The following is a 14,536-nucleotide window of genomic DNA, read 5'->3' on the forward strand; positions in this document are numbered from 1 at the left end:
TGACAGATGAATGATGACTGATGACACTTTCATGTCCTTACAGTAAATGTGACGCTACGATGATCTGAAGATGGTCTGCATTTGTCAAATTTCTCTCCTGTGTTTATTCTCGTCTTCCAGCAGCAGCAGCAGCATCACCTTCCAGCTCCAATTTCCTGTTTCAGGCAGTCTCTGTAGTTGCTACTGGAGATATTTAAGATTTCATTAAAAATGATCTATTTAAAAAAAATGCTTTTTCAAAATAACATCCCACTGGGTAAATTGTCAGGATTTTTTTCAAGCATTAACAGTAGAGTTGGGAATTGGAGGCGGTGATTTTGGCTGCACTGGTTTCAGTAGTAAAGTTTCCATGAATTGAAAATTTTGGGATCTTTTATTCAAAAAGTCAAAGGTGCAAGTCTGTGTATATAAACTCCCAAGGTACATTTCAGCAAAAAACTTAGATTACTTAGCTTAAACGCCTGTCCTGCTTGCTGCTAACAATGGGCGAGAGCTAAAAAGGTGTTACGTTTTACTATCTGCATTAGTTTTTTTGTCTTACTGGCTTCTTTTCCATGGCCGGTTCCACGGCTGTTGAGGCTCATGTGTATTGTAGTATTTAGAGCCATGCACCAAACCGACAGACAAGACGTGATTATCAGAAATAATTAAGAATTGTGGTCATAACATGAAGCTACAGGGTTGTTAAATTATCCAGCAAAATCCTTTGTTTTCGATGTTCTGTGACATTGAGGACATAGTTTAAATGAAATGGGAACACATAATGGTAAACGGTGAATCCAACTTCATGACTCTATACAGCAGATGTTGGGTAAATCCTCGCATCTGAACATGCATGTGATTCATCGCATGACTGTTGAAAGTTGCTTGATAAATGTGTTTTATACTTCACACTCAGTGAAGAACTTTTTTTTATTCCTAAATCTTCTTTTGTTTAACCTAAATTTCATTGGGTTTCATGTTGTTTATGTAGAAGGAAGACCTAAAGTACCAGTGCCAGCGAGGTGAAAAATACACAGACACACACTTTAAATATCTGTGATCTCAATTTTTATACAAAGGTTGTAGTAGTGTCCATGTTGTGGTTCTTTAGAGCAGTACTTAGGGTCAAGTTTTGATAAATACAGGTCCTGACTTTCAGTATCTCAATTCAAACATCACTGAGATTACAGCAGAAACAAATGAAAAAACTATATTTTTACTGCTAAAAATGAGTAGTTAAATGTAGTCCTTTTTTGTTTTTTGTTATGAAGCTTCTTCCTGAACTGACCAACCCAGACGAGCTGCTGTCCTACCTGGGGCCCCCCGACCTGCCCAACAACAGCAGCGATGACCTGCTGTCTCTGTTTGAGAACAACTGAAGACCTTCAGTTTTTCACACCGGTCACTTTCCAGTCCAGCTCAGCCCCCTACGTCGGAAAAAGACTGCACCATCTCTGTTGGGACCCACTTGGGGGTGTGTGTGTGTGTGTGTGTGTGTGTGTGTGTGTGTGTGTGTGTGCGTGTGCGTGTGCGTGTGCGCGCGCGTGTGACAAACATACTGTAAATGGTGTGTCATGGCCTTTTCTGCCATTTGAAAGCTATTTGTATGTTTTTAAATTGTTTCAATGTATAACCCATCAGCTGTCAGCTGACATGAAATAAGGCAGTAAAAGATGTCAAGATCAAACTTGTTCTTATTACCACTTTTTAAAACTGATGTGTTTTTTCTTCTTCTATGAATTCCACACAAGGCGACAATAAATTATGTCACTTGAAAATTTCAGCAACACAATAATATTATATTTGGAAATTATGGACTATTTAACAGCAAATTTATGAGTAGAAAAAGTTTTTAATTTGTAAACTATTACATTTAACATATTTTGTAACTCATTGTAATTGCCATTATTTTTTATTTATTTTTAGTTATAATCGTCGTCGTTACATTGTCTCTTTCCTGGAAGTCAGAATCACAATTAAAAATCACATTATTTGAGGAATTGTTAAGTTGTCAACTATTTATTTTAAGTGACCATACTGTATATAAAGATGATCGTTGACTATATAAAGATGGATGATGTGTCTCCACTGCCTCTCACTGTTCAAAAATGAAGCTAAAATATCTTGGATACTGGTGATGCCATCTTGCGCTTTTGATGTCCTTTGCCGCCAGAGTCTGCACAGTAGTGATTGTGGTGTGGAGCCGTGGTGTTGATTTCCCAAGTTTTCAACCAATTTCGAGTCAGTCAGCTGTCAATCATGGCATTTCACATTATTTTTGTAGCATTAAATGTTTAATAGAAAACCAAACCTATTGGAAACATTTACACTTGAACATACATCAGTGTGATAAGAACTACCAAAAATGTCAGAAACCATCTTTGGTAAAAAAAAATGTGTACTTTGACTCTTTAGTTTGGTCCATGTCCCATCTGCTAACATAGAGGGAGCTAGGTTTATGACCTATACTGCAACCAGCGACCACAGATGGATTGATGATTTGTCTTCACTTATATGAGGTTATGTCATCCATCTCTATATACAGTCTTCTGTAAGTTTTTTTTGATTGCTAAACAACAGTGGGCCCGACTGGAGCCACATGTGCAAAACTCTTACCACAGTCTGCACAGCAGCAGTTTATGTGGACCAGTCAAAACTTTTGACTGGTACTGTATTTATATAGGGAAACCTTTAGAAATACTTGGACAAAGGAAGACAGGTTGATGGAAGGAAAAGAGTGGCAGGGAGAGTCCAGATTCGTGGAGGAATACCTAGAAGACGACAAAGCTGTAATTTCTGATAAAATAAGGACTACACTTATAAACCATGTTGTTAATCATGGTCTCTCATTGAGAGGGCTGCCCTAGAGCCTTTCCCTGTTCATTCCCATTGGTCCATTTTTTTTCCTTGTTTTAGCCGTGCGGGGGCTCTGGATGTGGGCAGCCCTTTATGTCAACATATGCCCAGAGCCATATAAACAGACCTAAACAAACCCAGTGAGTCTGACGCGCCGTAAGGAATCACTGAAGTGCAGCGTTTATATTCTAACCAACGCAGTGACGCGTTCGTAAACATGGGAAACCCCAGAGTTTTCTTCGACATGACTGTTGATGGCGCTAACATCGGCAGGATTATAATGGAGGTAATCTCGGACTATTCACATTTGATTTCGATTTATGCGCATTTTAAGGTTGAAATTCGGCTTTGGCATCTTTGTAGGATTTATTTACTGTAGCTGTGACACATGTTCTCAGCTGTAGCCTTTAGGATTCCATTTTGACAGATGTTTTCTTTCTATATCTTTTATTACCTAAATGATTGTTTTGTTTTGATATAGTATGTCAATCTGCAAGACAGATAAGAGCAGATAAATCATTCACAAATCCTCCCTAATAGTGCTGCTCGAATGGAAACGCCCAGCAACCTCCTCCTCCTACTCCTCCTCATCATCATCATCATTAGTAGTCTAATGTGCAGGTTAGGCTGTGAATCAGTGGAGAGATGCAGCCTGTCTCATGTCTTCTCAGATTTACACAGAGCTGAAATTATTTGTCAATAAATCGATTAGTCAGTGGATAGAAACTTCATGAGCAAACAGTTTTCCCATTTTCTTTCTAATTTTCTCAAGGATTAATTAAAATGTATTTTTTTGTTCACACTATATCATATATACAAGACATTTTAATTAGTCCTTTCGGAAAATTATAATGCACAACATTTACTAATAGTCTGCAATTTAATTGAGGATAAGTTGAGATCATGATCCCCTCTGGGGAAATTTGAAAATGAGTAATTAGAATTAGAAAAGAACACAAATTATGAAAGAGCTGCACGCAGAATGGTTAAAAAATGTTTGCATTTGTTCTAATAGAAATAGACAGCTGATGTTTGGGCTGAAGCTTTGCTTTGTATTATCAGTTGAGTTTTAAAAAAACTAAAAACACAACACCTCTTTGCCCATGTTGTCACATAATCATTTGAGGCCTCAGGCATCCTAAAGGTTTAGCTTTTCAGTGCATCTCACGTCTCCTCTTTACCTGTGTGCGTTATGTCAACCTGTCATGTCAAAAGAATAAATAACCCTGTGTCTTGCAGCTCCGGGTTGATGTGGTCCCAAAGACAGCAGGTGGGTAAAAACCTTCAAAGTTCACTACACGCAGCTTTAACTTACTGAGCTGCTGCTCAGGCTTCCTCCACATACCTCCACATACCTACAATGCACCTACAACTATGCATAAGTACCTCATACAACCCCACTTCAAAATCACTGAACCATCCCTTTATATACAGGCTCTCAAATTATTTTTTTTTCCCACGTTTGAATTTTTTTATTTTTGTCTCAAAGATCATTGAACCCTTTAGCAATGACAAAACTCTGAGTTACTGCATTGTAACTGACACTAAAATGTGTCTGCTTCCTGTCTCAGCTGCAAGGAGAAACAGAAATAAGAAAAACCTGCAGTTGTCCAGGAATACAACACAGGCACCACTACTCTGCTAAGCATGCAAAGCAATATGAGAAAGATCAGTTGTTCAGCTTCTGAGATATAGGAAGTTTAGTTATGAACAAATAAAGTATTCAAGAGGCCCCTTGAAGAGAGAAGAACCCCAGGTGGTTTGAGTTTAAGACCTCCGCTAACTATTAAGCTATAATCTATTTATTGTTTTTTAAGTTATTTATTCTAGTTGGTACGAGTTTACTTAAGCAATCACTGTGTCTTTATTTACAGAAAATTTTCGTGCTTTGTGCACCGGAGAGAAAGGTTTTGGCTACAAGGGCTCCACGTTTCACCGCGTTATCCCAAAATTCATGTGCCAGGTACAGTTAAGAGATTAGTACCATTTTCCTTTTTCCCCACAATCAGAACCTTAGCTAACAGAATTATGGCAGCTGTTGCCACATGTGCTGAGTTATATTTTTTTTTACAGGGTGGGGACTTTACCAACCACAATGGAACTGGAGGCAAATCCATCTATGGAGAGAAGTTTCCTGATGAGAACTTCCAGTTGAAGCATGGCGGCATAGGGACACTGTCCATGGCTAATGCTGGGCCCAACACCAATGGCTCCCAGTTCTTCATCTGCACAGCTTCAGCTGAGTGGTGAGCGCCACTTGCATTTAGGTGAAATAAAGCAGTTTCAGCTGTTTTTTTTGTTGGTCTCTCAAACCAATCGACTCCTCTCCTCCTCAGGTTGAACGGGAAACATGTGGTGTTTGGCAGCGTTGTGGATGGCTTGGATGTTCTCAAGGCAATTGAGAAGCATGGCACAAAGAGCGGCACTACTAAAGCAAAGGTTGTCATTGCCGATTGTGGTGAACTAAAATAGTGCAAGTCACTCAGTTCCTTCAGGTCAGTCCGCTTTTATGATCAGATGTATCCTTTATCATCCACATCCCAGTTAAACTCTGAGATGGTGCATAGCTGCAATATGTGCAGAAAACCCCCTACTAACAATTTGTCCTCTAAAAAATGTTGGTCTACTATTCTTTGTGTCTTATTTTGTACCTTACAATCTGTTCTCTAAGGACCACCTTTGTTGACAAAACCGAACTTAAATAATGATGATGGTGTAAATAAAGCAATTGCACAGCCTGACTTTGTGAATGTACTCTCATTCTGTTTCTCAGCATTTGTTAGAGAAATCCAGATATTTACTTAAATGCCTGTGAGATTTATGTATCTTGTTTGTTTTTGTACCATAAGAATATTTATTCATTTGTTATTTATTGCAGTTTTAGATTTCACCCCTAGGTGTCAGTATAGGTATTAACTCATTAAAGTGTGTGTGTGAGGGCTACACGGTGGTGTAGTGGTTAGCACTGTCTCCAGGGCTTTTCTTTGTGAAGTTTACATGTTCTCCCCTTGTATGCCGGGTTCTCTCCAGCTTCCTCCCACAGTCCAAAGACATGCAGATTGGGGTTAGGTAAACTGAAGACCCTAAATTGACCAAAGGGGTGAATGTGAGAGTGAATGGTAGTCTGTCTCTGTATGTTGCCCTGCGATATGCTGGCGACCTGTCCAGGGTGTACCCCGCCTCTCTCTGTATGTGTGTGGGTGTTATTCTCAAGTGCAAAAGTCAGATTACAGGAATCTAAATATTAAGTAGTAGTAACAAGTTTTGGAGCTTTCAATCAATTATATAATATTTTTTTTACAAGTGTGGAACGAATATTAAAACAAATGTCATAATTTGCAAACTCCATTTGCTGATGGAGCTTTTGATGAGCTCAAAATCTTAGCTACTGAATGGATGTTGAGGCAATATTGTCAAGGATGAAATCTGAAACACAACTTGACAAAGATAATGTGATATGATTGACAGCCAGAACAGCCACTGAATTGAACTTGAGGCGACATTGTCAAGAATGACCTTATGGCTAACTATCACAGTAGTATGTTACACTACTTACAGTACAACTAAATCCATCTCAGTTTAACAACAACAACTCGGAGAGAAGATTTTTTTAAATTTCTGACTAAGCACAGACTTTATCAAAACAAAGTATCAATGCTTAGTGTTCTTCACAGTAAAAACATAGAAACAAAGTCTAAAAACCCACTTGAAGTACACAAATTAGGGCATCGACATCTCCTTTGCCAGTTTCTCCTTCAAAGAGAATGATAAAAAAAATTAAAAGAATTAAAGTTTCCCTATAGAAAGGTCATGTCTTTGGGTTGAGTATAAATTTAAAGCCAGGATCAATAAACTTAACTTAGCTTGGCATAAAGACTGGGTGCAGGAGGAAACATCTAGCCTGGTTATGTGTAACGTAAAATAGCTAATATATCTCAATTGACAGTGTACTCTTTTGTCCAGCCATTGAGCTGGAAAACACAATAAGTCATAGCAAGTCTGTTCATTTCTGTGCATTCAACATGGATTATCAACTGTGGAATGTTGGAATGTTGGAATGTGCAATGTTGTAGTTGAAATACCAACACGACAAGACTACAAATAACAACAAATGTGTTTCAAACATGACACTTGAGGTAATCATTAACACACATAAAGCTGATTTAAATTTCAGCATCTCTTGTTTTTCACGAGAATGAGAACACTAGCCTCACTTAACACCAAGACAAGAGAGCAGACTTTGTAATACACTGAACACTGTGCAGTCTCCTATCATCCAGGCAGTTGGTAGCTTTTGCAATGGCACATTTGTGGTATATTCTCCCACTGCACAGTCCTACAGTCTGTTCTGAATATCTTGTGCTGGCATATTACGCTATCATGAGTACTGCTCTGGTCAGCTAACAATCACTGTAACGTTGAAGTGATTCACCAGACTGTAAGTTTACTCGCCTTGTTAAGAATGTGATTTTGATTCTAAAGCCCCATTTGGACTGGATTTATGTAGAGGAGGTGGGTGATTTTGAATTTTTTTTTTTTTTTTTGAAAAATGTCTTCACTATCAAATAGTGAAGACATTTTTTCAATGCGATGATGCTTGGGCATGTTCGTCTTTTTCTCTGTCTTCTATGGACTTTTATTCTTCACACATCATAGATAATATCCTCGGAAGTGATCACAGTGAATGTGAAAAAGGAGTGGGATTTTCAACATCTTTGCCTCCCCTTCAACTCTCTGGCGACCCCTGGGAGGTTTTTGTCTATCTCATTTAGCTTTGTCCTGTTGAAAGACCAAAGGCTGTTTTCAGATATGACAAGTTGAGGAAAATGTCTTAAGCAACTGACTGCGACATCTGTCTTCTCACTTTCAGCCCCTGTGGAAAATTTTAGGAAAATTTTAGGAAAATGTCTTGACTTCAGTGCATGTCTGAAAGCAGCTTGTGTCTATCACCAACCAATCCTGTAATGTTACCATTGGTGTCCATGCTGTCTGGAACAATGAGGTAAATTACAGTAAAGCACAAGAGATATTTAATTCCCCACCTCCCTGTATTGTCAATCCCGTCAATTGGTCTTTAATCTGTGGTCTAATGGATGAATTTCAGATCATCTAAAAGTAAAAAATGACTGCAATTTTTTGAAAAACACTGGACTTGCGACTGTAGCTCAGGAGGTAGAGACTGAGGTCGCCCACAAACCGGAAGATCGGTGATTCAATCCCTGCTTCCCTCAGTCCGCCTGCAAAAGTGGCCTTGGGCAAGACACTTAACCCTCAAATTTCCTGACAGCTCTTCCTCCAGTGTATGAATGTGTATGAATGTGTGAATGTGAATTGTACTGTAAAAGCTCTTTCAGTGGTCAATAAGACTAGAAAAGTGCTATATTAATACAGTCCATTTACCATTTTTGCTTATTCCACACTAAATTGAAAACAAAAAACATATTATACTGTATCTTGCTATGCACAAACTCACTACAGATAATAAGTATGTACAGATTGTGACAATACTGTAATGTCATGATCAATAGGCTACATAACTGTGCTGGTTTTAGACCTGGGCTCCAACTAGAGGGTGAGTTGTTTCGGGCACTTAATGAATGTGAATCAGTAAATTGAAGGAAGAGCTGCAAAGACTGAAGCAATGGGGAAAGAATCAGTGAGTGAGAATCTTTTCTTTTGCGATCTGATATAACAGGTTTAACTTCAGCTGTGATTACAAAAGACAGAAGAGCCCATGTTTGGGCCTTAGAAATAAATAGCCATTGCAGTGCTTATATTACTATAGATCCAGACTGGTTGATAAGAACACTCGGACTGAAATAACTGATTAATCGACTAGTTGCTTGACAGAAAATTGATATTCAATAAAAGATTAATCATTTAAAAGTGATTTATCAAAAAAAGCCAAATATTCAATGCTTTTCTCTGTTTTATATGTTGTTAATTGAATATTTGGACCATTACTCAATGTTAACGAATAATTTAAATATAGAAAAAAATATCTATTTCTGAGGCAGCACAGTTAGGTTACTTTTTTAATTCACTCATTTAATAAATGAATTGTCAAAAAAAGAATTAAAAAAATGAAGTCATTAATAGTTTCTGTCTTAAATAAAACTAACTGTATTTTAATGGTGGCACCAGGAGGCAGTGCCAGTACTGTCCTTTAATTCTTTTTTATTAAAACAACTGAAAATATTCTGCTACTGCGATGATTTAATGTTTCCAACTGATTGGATCATTTCAACACTGCTGTCACCTTCTTGAGACTAGAACGGTGATCTGAGACATACTCTATTGGCTTAAGAATTGTAGAAATTTCCTGAAACAAGAACAAATGCACCAGAGATTAAACTATCTGACTTGTTAATGTGTTTTATAGTGCATTAGGAAACACTGATTAAGTTAAAAGATGTCCAAAAACCTTTGAGTTCCTTACCTTTCCCCTGGAACTGTGGCGCAATAAAATAAGGGTTCACAAGTTCAAGTTTCAGTGGAATGGTCTGAATGATTACAAAGTAGAGGGAGTGGACTGTAGATTTGTTCATCAAGAGACATGGTTTTCAGTGGTTCCTGACCTTTTTGGTTTATGACCCTTCATGGCCAACTTCTTGCCAACTGAACTGGGGGTGCTCATCACAGCATAGATGAGTCCTTGAGCTATTAGCAAAGACAATTCTCTTCTGAGATTATGTTAGTTTTAATGATTATTTTGAGGCATCTAGACCTTATTTTGAGTGTACACAGTAAATAGGCAGACATGGAAATGGGAAGACACAGGGATCACTTTCAACAAATGTCCCTGGCTGGATTCATATTGGGGACACTGGTTTCTTACTTGGACCCTGTGATGCAACAGACTATTTTATTTAACATCTTTTAGAGGCTTTTATAAAGATTTTAAAGATTTTTAAAACCCTTCTCTCTCTTTCTCTCTCTCTCTCTTTTCTCCTTTCCTGACTTCTCAGATCATCTCATGACAGTTCAGATTTATCTTGTGAAACCTTGAAAGGTCCCACCCTCTCCCTTTGGAGACTTTTTTACCCTCATCAAAAATATATTTTGGGAATTTTCCTTATGCGACTCTTGGGTCTAGGCCTGGTCACAACAGAAGGCAGAACTTATCTTACCGTCTTTACGAAAGTAGTTCCAGAGGCTTGATTAGATCATTTTTACTTTGTCTTTAATTGGCCATGTACTTTCCCCTGCATTTATGTTCTTAGAATTGTAATTAAAAAAGAGAAAATAGCTTTGTGCCACGCACTAAACCCACCAGGAGGACGGCATTTTCAAAGTGAGGACACGGGGAAGAGAAATCTCCACGTCCTGACCAGCCATCGCGAGACTCGGCGGACGCGTCGAGAGCGGCTGCCAGAGCGTTCCCGGCGGCGAGAGTGCGAGGGCCCGATCATCGCTGCTCGCAGCTTTAATTTTTACTTTGTCTTTAATTGGCCATGTACTTTCCCCTGGCATTATGTTCTTAGAATTGTAAATAAAAAAGAGAAAATAGCTTTAAGAGTCAGCAAAGCAAGCAAGCTAACTGTCAGTCAAGGGGACAAGACACAGTTAATTCAAGAGACTTGTCTTTTGAATAAACTCCTGTCCCGACTGGCTAAATTATTAACATTTTTGTGGAGCGGTTTAAATTCTAAGAGAGCAGGTTAAATAAAACTGAATGGTGACACGCAGTTAATAATCTATGACAGCTTCCTACATTATGGATTCTCCGGTTCTTCACTCAGTCAGATGTCAGCTCCTTCAATGTGGCTTGCTCAGGGGCAAAGGTGAGTTTTAACCATAGAAATTATTGATTTGATTTTGCTGCAAAAATCTGCTGTTTAAATGCTGGTAAAACTGTACGTTGAGGACAGTTTGTTTGTCAAATGTTATAAAGATTGTAAGGTCCTTTAAGGCAAATTTGTGATCTATATCACTGACAAGACTTGATTTGAAGGAATTCTTCAGTGGGCTAAAGGTGATGTTTGGCATTTAAATGTGTCTAAGCCACCCTCCCTATCTTAAAAATATGGACCTCACTGAAGAATTACCAACCAGTGCTCGTACTGTGTCCTAAACAGATAATAAAAAAATGAATAACACCGAAGATACTGATATCAGTCAAACCCTCCTATCACCTGCTGCCTCTCAGAGCCACAATGTCATAAACCCACCACTTGCTCCTGACTTGGTCCCATTATCTTCCTCAGTGTAACCAGACGAGCTGCTATCTCAGGTGGCGTGTGTGCTTGGGATGTTTTCCGTTCTGTGGTGTCGTCTTGCGGCTCTCTCTCAGGATGCTGTCCAGGCCGTTGAGTTGGCGAAGGAAGCCTCGGTTGGGGGTGACACCTCTGTGGTCTTTCACTGTTTTGACGGCCTCCACCAGGGTCAGGTTTTGTCTGATCATTAGGTAGGCCAGCACCAGAGTGGCTGAGCGGCTCACTCCCACAGCGCAGTGGACCAGCAGCTTGCCTATACATTGATAATGACAAACTTAAATCTGCTCTGTTTCAGAGGTTTTACATATGTATTAATGTTAGGTTATTCAAAATGTCTTTAAATTAAATAGCCATTCATTTGAGTTAAATAGATTTAAACCTTTTGTAACCTTGTTTTGAAAGGTGCTGTATAAATAAAGTTATTATTTTAATATAATAAAGGTTTGAATGCTTTGAGTTGTATGTTTTTAACAGACCCCAACCGATATGGATTTTGGGGGGCCGAATCCAATACCGATATAGGGGAATTAAACATTTCCAATACATATGTGTATATGTACACACATATATATATATATATATAGCTACACGGGCTGCCAAAAAGGTGCCTGAGTAAATAAAGACAACGTAGCTCAAAATAAAGGGGAATTTACAACAATATTAGGTACTTTTGGTCAAATGCTCATTTATTAGCTGCAGCCTTTGCTCTAAGATATAGTGCATTGGTCTATGTAAGGTACAAAGAAATACCAGAATTGCGTCCTCAGATCACCGGTTCGAATCCCGTTCGTTACGATTACGTTATTATGATGTTTACCGGTAGATATGTGTAGGAGCATCTAATGTCAAATAAAATTGTGAAGGGGCCAAACATAAGACCTTTTGTGATGATGAAGAAGCCAAGAAATATGACAATCATTGTTATTTATCTTCTTAGTTTAAATTCAGATAATCTTGCCTTGTGAGAGTGAAGTTAATAATAACAACACTAACAACAATATCAATAACAATAGCATAAATAACAATATTAATGTTAGAAACAAACAATATTAACAATAATAATCATAAACAAGGTGTCACATAAATAAACGAGATCAAAAATAAGTAAAACAAACTCATCCTGGGTACCATCTGTTCGATCTGGTGCTCTAATATGTACTATGCACTAATATTACATTAATGCCGTAACAGACAGCATAACCACTCTATTAAAAAAAAATGAAATGAAATGTAAAGGAAATACAGTGCAACATCAATTACAAAATGAGCAATACAACCCCACCCAACTCGCATGCATGCAGAAACACACCCAGGCCCACATAGCGCAGGTAGCAGTGCTCCAAGCTTTCGAGACGCCGTTTGGGTGGAATCTATGCAGGCTCAGATGTCACAGGCAGGATCAGGACAGATGAGACAGCACTGGCAATCCCCTCGCTCTGTCAGGTACTGGAAGGTGTTCTCATCAAAGTAGCTACCTCCACGTCACATGTCAGTTTTGATTTGAGGATGCAAGGGAGCTGCATCCTGTGGTCAATGTCAAGCTGGGACACAATGCCATGGCTCCAGCTGACGGAGCCATGGCATTGTCTCCCAGCTGTTCCTCTGTCCTTTCTATCACTTTGTCAGAGTCTTCCACCCCGACTATGTCAAACCTCTACTAATGGCATCAGGTAGGGTTACACACCATCAGCAAAATTAGACATGGTATCCCGAGACCAGTAGAAGTGTTAACTGGAGTTACCTCAGCATTAAATCCACATTTCCCAAAAGCTTAGTTTAATGCTCAGTGTTTTGTTTTTTCCTTCTCTGTCCATTTCATCCTCACTACTTTATTTCTTCAAGCCAGCATTACCGTGAAAGATGAGCTCATCTATGGCCATCTCATCCATGGCTTGGTGAGTCAAATAGTTTTTAACAGTTCAGTCGTAAACAGCAGCAGTTGCGTATTTCACAACACTCAAGGAAACGACAAAGCAGTCGAATGATTTCTAAGTCTGAACAGGACAACACCATGTGTGTCACCATTTCCTCTTCAAAAATCCTAGTTTACTGTCATCCTCACTTCCAAACAGTGTCCCTCTCATGTGCCAGGAAGGAGTCTGTTGCTAAGCAACGGGGAGGAGTGGCTTCGCAGGAGGAGGCTGCTGACTCTTCATTTTGACATTCTGAAGAGCTTTGTCGCCACGTTCAACACCTCAACCGACACCATGCATGTGAGACACACACACACACACACACACACACACGCATGCAATCGCACACACACACACACACACACACACACACACACACACACACACACACACACACACAAAGAGCTGCAGAATACACAAAAATGGTGTTGTGTATAAATGAGTGACAGATTCTGTAGCATGCATGGTCAATACTGATTTTACGCATCCAAGACAGTATAAAACTTTCCACCGTCTCTCAGTGTTTGTCTATCAGGGTAACTGGCGCCGCCGGGTGGCAGAGGGCAGAGCCAACATGGAGATGTTTGACCATGTCACTCTGATGACACTGGACAGTTTAATGAAATGTGTCTTTAGCTACAAAAGCAACTGTCAGCAGTGAGGATGCCCACTCGACCACTTGACCATTTTTTCCACACACCTATATTCAATTTGTGTCGTACTCTACTATTTTTTTTGAGAATGTTCTCCTTCCAGGTTGACTAGTGAGTACGTGTCAGCCATCATGGAGCTCAGTGACCTGATAATAGACCGTCACCTCATTTTACACCACTGGGACTGGCTTTACTGGAAAACACAGCAAGGGAAAAAGTTCAAGAAGGCCTTAAGTGTCGTACACGGGTACAGTGCATGCACGAGTGTGACCTATTGACCTTTCTCACATTACAGTAGCACAGTGTATCCTTTAGCACAGGTCTTTTACCTCTGGGTAAACTTGGTGTTTGCAGGTTCACCAGTGAAGTGGTTCAGAAGTGTAGCGACCTCATCTGCCAGCAGACGGGAGCGGAAATAGATTTCACTACAGCGCCACAGAGGAGGAAGGATTTTTTGGACCTCATACTGCTGTCGAAGGTAGGAGAGAAGCATGGATGAATGAAAACAGACAGTGAGGTGCAGGGACAGTGGTTGAAAAGATCCAGGATGTTATGTATTATTGTGTTCGAAAATATCTGGTGTGTTGCAGGATGACGACGGACTGGGCCTGACAGATGAGGAGATACAGGCGGAGGCAAACACCTTCATGTTCGCAGGTGAAGCAGTTCAAAAGCCGACTGCATTACTTCCAGTAGCGAGCAGAAGACATATTATTTGAAATTATAATTTAAATGAAATTCTCAGGTCATGACACCACAACCAGCGCGATTTGCTGGACCCTCTATAATCTAGCGCGCCATGCGTACTTTCAGGAGAAATGCAGGCAAGAAGTGATGGATCTGATGCAGGGACGAGACAGACATGAAATAGAGTGGTCAGAGAAAAAATAACACAAACACGCATGAAAAAAAACAA

General features: G+C 39.4%; 2 protein-coding genes across 6 annotated transcripts in view; both read left to right on the forward strand.

Annotated features, from left to right (window-relative positions):
* The window catches only part of LOC118308492 (zinc finger MIZ domain-containing protein 2-like), a 32,094-nt gene extending 30,111 nt beyond the window's left edge, over window positions 1-1,983 (forward strand). For 2 of the 5 annotated variants that reach the window (XM_035629981.2, XM_035629982.2), the window contains exon 20: window positions 1,254-1,983. In XM_035629981.2, coding sequence (XP_035485874.1) covers window positions 1,254-1,361 — 108 coding nt within the window. In that variant the 3' untranslated portion in view covers window positions 1,362-1,983. Of the gene's footprint in view, window positions 1-43 lie in introns of all 5 variants that reach the window. The other 3 variants (XM_035629984.2, XM_035629983.2, XM_035629985.2) reach the window with 3 other exon arrangements.
* Window positions 1,984-2,927: 944 nt separating this feature from the next.
* Window positions 2,928-5,576, forward strand: LOC118316462 (peptidyl-prolyl cis-trans isomerase). The gene is made up of 5 exons (XM_035644304.2): window positions 2,928-3,124; window positions 4,078-4,108; window positions 4,713-4,801; window positions 4,912-5,084; window positions 5,175-5,576. Exons 1-5 carry the CDS (start codon window positions 3,056-3,058, stop codon window positions 5,308-5,310), a joined length of 498 nt encoding a protein of 165 aa, XP_035500197.1. The 5' UTR covers window positions 2,928-3,055; the 3' UTR covers window positions 5,311-5,576.
* Window positions 5,577-14,536: the final 8,960 nt, after the last annotated feature.

The sequence above is a fragment of the Scophthalmus maximus genome, chromosome 1 (genome assembly GCF_022379125.1).
Source record: "Scophthalmus maximus strain ysfricsl-2021 chromosome 1, ASM2237912v1, whole genome shotgun sequence".
Classification (NCBI taxonomy): domain Eukaryota; kingdom Metazoa; phylum Chordata; class Actinopteri; order Pleuronectiformes; family Scophthalmidae; genus Scophthalmus; species Scophthalmus maximus.

Coding starts and splice junctions, on each gene's coding strand:
- LOC118316462 (XM_035644304.2), top strand. CDS start 3,056: ATGGGAAACCCCAGAGTTTTCTTCGACATGACTGTTGATGGCGCTAAC. Junction 4,109..4,712: donor TGTGGTCCCAAAGACAGCAG/GTGGGTAAAAAC, acceptor CTTTATTTACAG/AAAATTTTCGTGCTTTGTGC. Junction 4,802..4,911: donor TCCCAAAATTCATGTGCCAG/GTACAGTTAAGA, acceptor TTTTTTTTACAG/GGTGGGGACTTTACCAACCA.